General features: G+C 39.0%; 1 protein-coding gene across 1 annotated transcript; it reads right to left on the bottom strand.

The window, feature by feature from the left end:
* Positions 1 to 1,024: 1,024 nt before the first annotated feature.
* LOC145095890 (uncharacterized) lies at positions 1,025 to 3,331 on the bottom strand. Its single transcript, XM_079033703.1, has 3 exons — positions 2,495 to 3,331; positions 1,703 to 1,756; positions 1,025 to 1,045 (listed from the first exon to the last, which is right to left on the bottom strand). Exons 1-3 carry the CDS (start codon positions 3,329 to 3,331, stop codon positions 1,025 to 1,027), a joined length of 912 nt encoding a protein of 303 aa, XP_078889829.1.
* Positions 3,332 to 7,168: the final 3,837 nt, after the last annotated feature.

Genomic DNA, 7,168 nt, shown 5'->3' on the forward strand with positions numbered 1-7,168 from the left:
TCAAAAGAGACTTAGAAGTGTCTGTGTGGTTTCCTATTGAAATACGATCAAATGTTTGTTAAGATACATTGGAAGACATCTTTTCAAATATAGGCTTTAATGGGTGGTTTATCTTCAACCGAACTTCAATACTTAAAATAAGACCGAAAGTGGGATGAAGTACTTGTGAGACCGATGTGGTCTGTTGAACAAGTAGGTTTGATTGATTATGCAGTGACTGGATGATAATAAGAAATCTCAAAAAAAATGAAACTGGATCTTATGGGAAGAAACGTCTTGGTGTTAGACAATTTCATAAAGATCACGCAAAAAGAAAAAGAGATTTCTTGAGGTAACAAGTAATAGCTTGAACATTTGAGTGTTCACTGTCAATTCATTTAAGGTGTTGGATTTTGGGCCTCACTTAGTATGTGGTGAATGAAACTAAGATCATTAACACAGATGTTGTGTAACCATAAACCTTAGTAGTAATTGCTGAGAGTCTCAAGGGTTACGTTTGTGGAACGAAACGTGATGGAGAAATGAAATGAGGTGGTTAAGGAACTGAAAGCACCTCTGCTATTTAAGAATGACAAAGCAGAAAAATCTTAACCCATTTGAGAAGAGTAAGGTAGCTCATGACTTGAGTGAATTTAGCAGCCTAATTGGGAGGAAACGATTAGTGTTAATCGAATCATTAAGCCTTCACTCAAAGTCTTGGAGGCTTCGGTCTACATACAACAGCATGCTTCTAGGGACACGTAACTAGTACAAAGATAAGAATATCATAACTGCCCTAGCTCCAATTCATATGCATTTGTGATCTTCAAACCTAAGGAAGAAAAGAAAGAAAAACGAAACGAAACACAAAAGGAAAATATTTTTGAAGTTTTGAATTTTTCTGAAAATAAATAAAAACAAGAAATAAAATATTTTTGGATTTTTGGAATTTCTGAAAAATAATAAAAACAGAAAATACAATATTTTTGGATTTTTTTTGAATTTCTGAAAAATAATAAAAATAGAAAATAAAATATTTTTGGAGTTATAGAACGTAAGATAAAAGCTAAAGAAAAACAAGCAAAAAGACAAACAAGATATACAAAGATATACAACCAAAACTATACCATAGAAAAGATGAAGCGAAATGGGCCGAGCTTTCGGTTCATTTCGGTTCCCGAAAATTCCGGAACCGAAATAGACCGAGCGTTCGCTCTATTTTGCATGTCCAGTTTTTAGTGAGACGAAAGGGGTTTCGCTATCGACTCAGCTTCCATCATTCCCACACCTTGGAGTATTTTATTAAAGCTTGCTTTTGGTAAGGCCTTAGTGAAGATGTCTGCTAGTTGATCTAAGGACCGAACGAAGTGAACTTCAACATTACCATCTTCAACATGGTCCTTGATGAGAGATTTGAATCACGCTTTTAGAGTCACAGTAGAGGGGAATCTTCTTCATGCTTAAGCCATAATCTCTAAGTTGGCTTTGTATCCATATGACTTGTGATGTAGTGACGTACTCAGCTTCGGCTGTGGAAAGAGATACGCAAGTTTGTTTCTTTGACTGCCAGCTGACGAGTTTTCCATCAAGGAACTGGCACCCGCCATTTGTGCTCTTTCAGTCCAATCCACATCCACCAAGATCAGCGTCAGAGAAGGCTTAAACAAAGAAGCCGAATTTAGCAAGATACCAAAGACCGAGAGATGAGGTTCGCTTCATATACCGGAAGATATTTTTTACTGCCACCAATTGAGGTTCTCTTCGATTTGCTTGAAACCTGGCACAATAACAGATAGAAAACATATGTCTAGTCGACTAGCAGTTAGATACATTAGAGACCCTATCATTTGACGATTGAGTGTCACATCAACAACCGGTTTCTCTAGAGACGCTGTTAGCTTCGTGCCAAATGCCATTGGAACCTTTACTCTGGAATATCCCGTCATGCCGAACTTCGCCAACAGAGTCTTCGTGTAAGCCTCCTGATTAATAAAGATGCCTTCTAGTCCCTATCTTATATTCAGTCCAAGGAAAAAGTTAATCGGACGCATTGCGCTCATTTCAAACTTAGTCTCCATCAACTTCCTGAATTTAGCTGTTAAGCTAGGATTCGTGGAGCCGAAGATGATGTCATCGACGTAAATTTGAACTATCATTAAGTGTTCGCCTTCTTTGTTGTGAAAGAAGGTTGGGTCAACCGAACCTTGTTTGAATTTTGACATTTTGAGAAAGCGTGTTAGAGTTTCAAACCAGGCTCTCGGGGCTTACTTTAAACCATAGACTGCATTATCCAGAATATAGCAATGATCAGGATACTTCTCGTTCACAAATCCAGGTGGTTGCTCAACGTACACCGTTTCTTCTAGTTCTCCATTCAAGAAAGCACATTTTACATCCATTTGGAAACCTCGAAGTTTTTATGTCCAACATATGCCAGAAAGATTCTCACTAATTCCAACCTTGCTACTGGAGCGAAGGTCTCTTCATAATCTATTCCTTCTTCCTGACAATATACTTTCACCACCAGCCTTGCTTTATTGCGAATGACATTTCCCTCTATATCCAACTTATTCCTAAAAACCCATTTTAAACTGACTACAGACGCATCCTTTGGTGTGGGAATCAACCTCCAAACACGATTTCGCTCAAACTCATGAAGTTCCTCTTGTATGGCTTGCACCCAATCAGAGTGATCAAGAGCAGCATTCACCTTCTTCGGTTCAATTTTGGAGACAAATGAATTAAACATGCAAAGTTCTACTTTCGAGAATAAAGTAGTTTGCTTCAATTTTAATTGAGAGCGTGTGAGAACTCTCTCAGATGATTCACTAATGATTTGAGTTTTAAGATGATCTTTTATCCATTTTGTGAGAGGAGGAAATTTTGGATCATAGGCAGGATCCAACTCAGCATTAATTTCTTCTTCAAATTCTGATTGATCGCCTTCGTCATTTGTATTATCATTTTCCCCATCAAATGGCGGAGCGTATCCCATGTCATGTTCAGAATTATCCCCCTCGGTTGGACCTTCATGGGTTGGGGTTTGAGATGGATTCTCCCCCTGGAAAGGCAATTCAGTTGATTTTGTTGCCGACGAACCCTCCCCATTAAATGTAGAGTTATCAGTTGGAGGGTCAGTTGAAGTTTGATGATCGCTTGATTTGTGAGGTTCGCTTTCCATGTCTTTTGCAGCTTTGTCAATGATATTTTTCAAGTTTTCGATTTTATTATCTGCTGCTTTCGCTTCTGATTGAATCGCTTTCTCTGGTTCATCAAAGAGCAGCATGTACTCTTCAAACAGATTGGATAAAGGAACCGAGACTTGACCTGATTCTGGAAAGATTTCCTCCATTGTACCTTGACTTGTTTGAATTTTCTTCATGTAATTATCATCAAAAGTCACATAGTAGGTTTCTTCAAGCTTCTTTGAGCGTTTATTCAAAACCCTATATACCTTTAAAGTAAGCGAATAACCAAGAAAGATCCCTTCATCTGCCTTTACATCAAACTTGTTTCGGTTCTCTTCGGAGTTGAAAATGAAGCATCTTGAACTGAACACATTGAAAAACTTTACATTAGGCTTGCGATTATTCAGAATCTCGTATGGAGTGATGGAAAATCGCTTGTTGAGAAAGGATCGGTTCTGAGTGTAACACGCAATAGCTATTGCATCAGTCCAGAAGTATAGTGGAAGTGAAGCGAAGCTTAGCATGGTTCGGGATGCTTCACACAAGGAATGGTTTCGCCTTTCAACAATCCCGTTCTGTTGTGGAGTATAGGGAGTAGAGAAGTTGTGAGTCACTCCCTTTTCAGCCAGAAAATCTCTAAAGTCTTTGTTTTTGAACTCTAGCCCATTATCACTTCTTATGTTTCTTACCACCTTTCGCAGTTGCTGCTCCACTTGCTTGATAAAAACCTTCAGCTTGGGAGTGGCTTCTGGTTTCTGTTTAAGAAAGAAAACCCATGTGAAGCGTGAAAAATCATCTACAATAACAAGTATGAACTTACTACCACCGATGCTTTCGATAGCTAAAGGGCCATATAAGTCGATATACAGAAGTTCAATAGGTTCGATGATCTTTGTATTGATACGAGTAGGGTGACTCTTTCGTCTTTGCTTTCCCATATCGCACGCTGAGCATAGGTGTTCCTTATCAAACTTGAGAAGGGGAAGTCCTCGCATGTGGTCACCAAGCACCAACTTGTTTATATCTTTGAAGTTTAGGTGTGAGAGCCTTCGGTGCCATAACCAACTTTCATCTGAGTTCGCCTTCATTAGTAGGCATATTGCTGGCTTTCCTCTTATTGAGTTGAGATTTAGAGGATACATATCGCCTTTGCGCTTGGACTTCAACAGAACTTTCTTAGTTTTCTTCTCAACGATCTCTGAATCCTCATCATCGAACGAAACCTTTAAGCCAGTTCCCACGACCAGTTGAGAGACACTGATGAGATTTTGCTGCAATCCTTCCACGTATGCTACCTTGCATATTGAAAATTCACCATTTTTAATCATCCCATACCCTTTGATCGTACCATATGAATTATTCCCATATTTAACACATTCACCATCCTTAAGGGACCAAAACTCCCTAAGCTCTTCCCTCCTTCCTGTCATGTGATGAGAGCAGCCACTATCGATATACCATTCGTTGTCAAACTGCTCGTCACTGATAACCTGCAAAATTAAGCAGATTTAGGAACCCAAAGTCTCTTGGGCCCTCGTGAGTCTTTAACAGAATAGGGAATTGGAACAAAAGATCAACCATATATGTTCTTTTTATTAAAGTGGTCTCATCTTTTCTCATTATGGTATAAACTTTGATTTTATTTTTATCTTGTGTTGGTTGGGGTGATTCAGATGGTTTATTTTTAGTTGGATTCTTAGTTGTGTTTTTCTTTTGAATCCTAGGGTTAGCTGACTTTTTCTTAATGTGGACTTCAGAATCCGAGACAAGCTTTCCCTTTCCTTTGATATCCTTCACAGGGTTCTTCTTATGTTGGGAGTAAGGATGATGGGATTTAGGACCGAAACCGGACTTTCGGTTCTTGGCGCTGTAAGAGTTGGGACCGAAACTTCTTTTTCGGTTTGTCTGAATGCATGAGTGGTAGTGATTTCATGAAGGAGATGCGGCCCTTAATTTCTCATTTTCTTGAGATTGGTCGCCTTTTTAGAGTGAACATAATTAGGGTTTTAGAACTGCCAAAACTGTTTTCTCGCATTGAGGTTCTTCATGTATCTTTTGTTTCTCTGGCGTTTCTGTTCAGTAAGTTTCTCTTGAGACTTGTGAATATTCACTTTAGGTTTCGGTTTCTCTTCACAAGCTTCGGTTGTAGTGGAAGATATATTGGCTCCTTTCATCGGTTCGTTTGGTATCTTTTTCGTACCACTTGAACTTGTTTTATTGAAACTTGAAGGATTGTTGATAGGTTCAGCCACATATCTACCCTTGACTCTTAATGAGGTTTGCTCCGACAGACCAACAGTTTTGTCTGCATTGTCAATGGGAGCAGACCAGAAGTAGTTGTCGCAACCTTCAGCATTATCTTTATCAACCAAGGAGGTCAACTTTGTCGTTTGTTTCTTAGTTACTCCTTTAACGGCATACACTTGGTTCGACACTGTTTACACCTTTTGATAGATAACCGCCTTTTCTTTGAGGACCTTGGACTTTTCCTTGGATATGCGAGCGAACTCAACGGAATTTTCAGAAATGAGTGGTTTTGCTGATTCGGGTTCGCTCTTAAGAAATTCTGAACAATCGACCTCGTCTTCTACTGAGATTTCGCTCATCTCATTGTCCTCATCAAATTCTGAAGTGGTTTCCATATTCATTTTATGTTCTGAAATTCATTTGGCGTTTGACGAGTCAAACTTCTATATGGTTTCGGTCTTGATTTTTAATTTATCATTTCCGTCTAGAAGATTCTTAAGCATGCATTTATGTTCTTTAGACTCAATAAAAGCCTCAATTTTGTCCAGTCCATCTTTGTAGGTTTCTGAAACCTTTTCTAAAGACATAATAGATTCACATTCAACAATGACTTCGTCCTCCTTAAATTCAAGGAAAGGAAAAATCATTTTGTGAATCTTTTACCTATCTCACAATCTAGATGCAACTGGGTAATATTTGTATATAAGAGTTTAGCAATTAAACAAAAAACATTCCTTTGTTTTAAAAACTTCAAATTGTCACGTTGTAAATAAATAAGTTCATCCCTAGACCTAACTAACTCTGATTCCTCCAGCTGTATCCACATCCTTCTTTCCTCGGTCTTGGAAGACTCCCTGTTGAGTTGATCAGTTAGGTTAGAATTCGCTAAGCGAGTTTACATTAGACTCCCACTTAAGTTAGAAAACTAGAATTTTAATTCGTTTAATTCTTTTTCATAGTTTGTTACTGGTATCTTAAGTGATTCAAGGATGGATTGTACCTTCTTGATCAACTAATCGCAATCGTTGATCCTTTCACTCATAGGCGTAGCAACGAAACACTTTTCTTCCTTCAGCCTCGCTTCATCATGCTCACCTTTGGTTGTATATCCCCTCATTTGTGACACTCCAGCTGTCACCATCAAGCATCTCCCAACCGACTCAGTAACTTCTTCTTTCGCCACAAATTCTCTTCCATGCGTGGGGTTACGTACCTCTTCATCTTCAAACTCTGTAGACCATACCTCTACTCCACCGAACTCATCATCAGCAACATTCTCCTGCACAATTAAAGCATTCATAGAACTATTAGTTGCCTTCTTCTTCTTTATCTCCTCCAGTTTTCGCATGTAGTAAGCTTCTTCATCTTCACCATCCTTCTTCTCAGCCATCTTTCTCTGCATGCAATCTTTGGCAAAGTGGTTTTTTCCATGACAGTAGTTGCAATCATACCCAGAGTCTCCCACAAGCTTGCTCTCCTTCATTTCGTCGTCCTTTTGAGAAGAGTTCTTGGTTTCCTCTTTCGCCTTCTCTGAGCTGTAGCTTCCCTGCCAGTTTCGGTTCTTGTTGACAGGGAACTTTTTATGAGCAAACTTTTTTGGGTTTGTAACCATCATTGCATATTCCTCACTAGTCAGATCACATTCTGACATATCTGATTCCTCTTATTATTCTGTCACAATCTTGCCCTTAGAGAGGAGAGCCAAGGATCCCACACCCGAAACTACCTTCGCTTCCTTCAACACCACGCTTTCA

This window comes from Lactuca serriola, chromosome 3, assembly GCF_051521515.1.
Source record: "Lactuca serriola cultivar US96UC23 chromosome 3, Lser_US96UC23_V15, whole genome shotgun sequence".
NCBI classification, from domain to species: Eukaryota; Viridiplantae; Streptophyta; class Magnoliopsida; order Asterales; family Asteraceae; genus Lactuca; species Lactuca serriola.

What these genes read in the sequence shown, in the direction of transcription:
- LOC145095890 (XM_079033703.1), bottom strand. Translation starts at nt 3,331, where the DNA reads ATGGAGGAAATCTTTCCAGAATCAGGTCAAGTCTCGGTTCCTTTATCC. An exon ending in AAGCAAGGCTGGTGGTGAAA is followed by an intron (nt 1,757 to 2,494) that starts GTATATTGTCAG and finishes TTATTGTGCCAG; the next exon opens with GTTTCAAGCAAATCGAAGAG. An exon ending in GCAGTAAAAAATATCTTCCG is followed by an intron (nt 1,046 to 1,702) that starts GTATATGAAGCG and finishes GTTTTTCTTTAG; the next exon opens with CTTTTATCTTACGTTCTATA.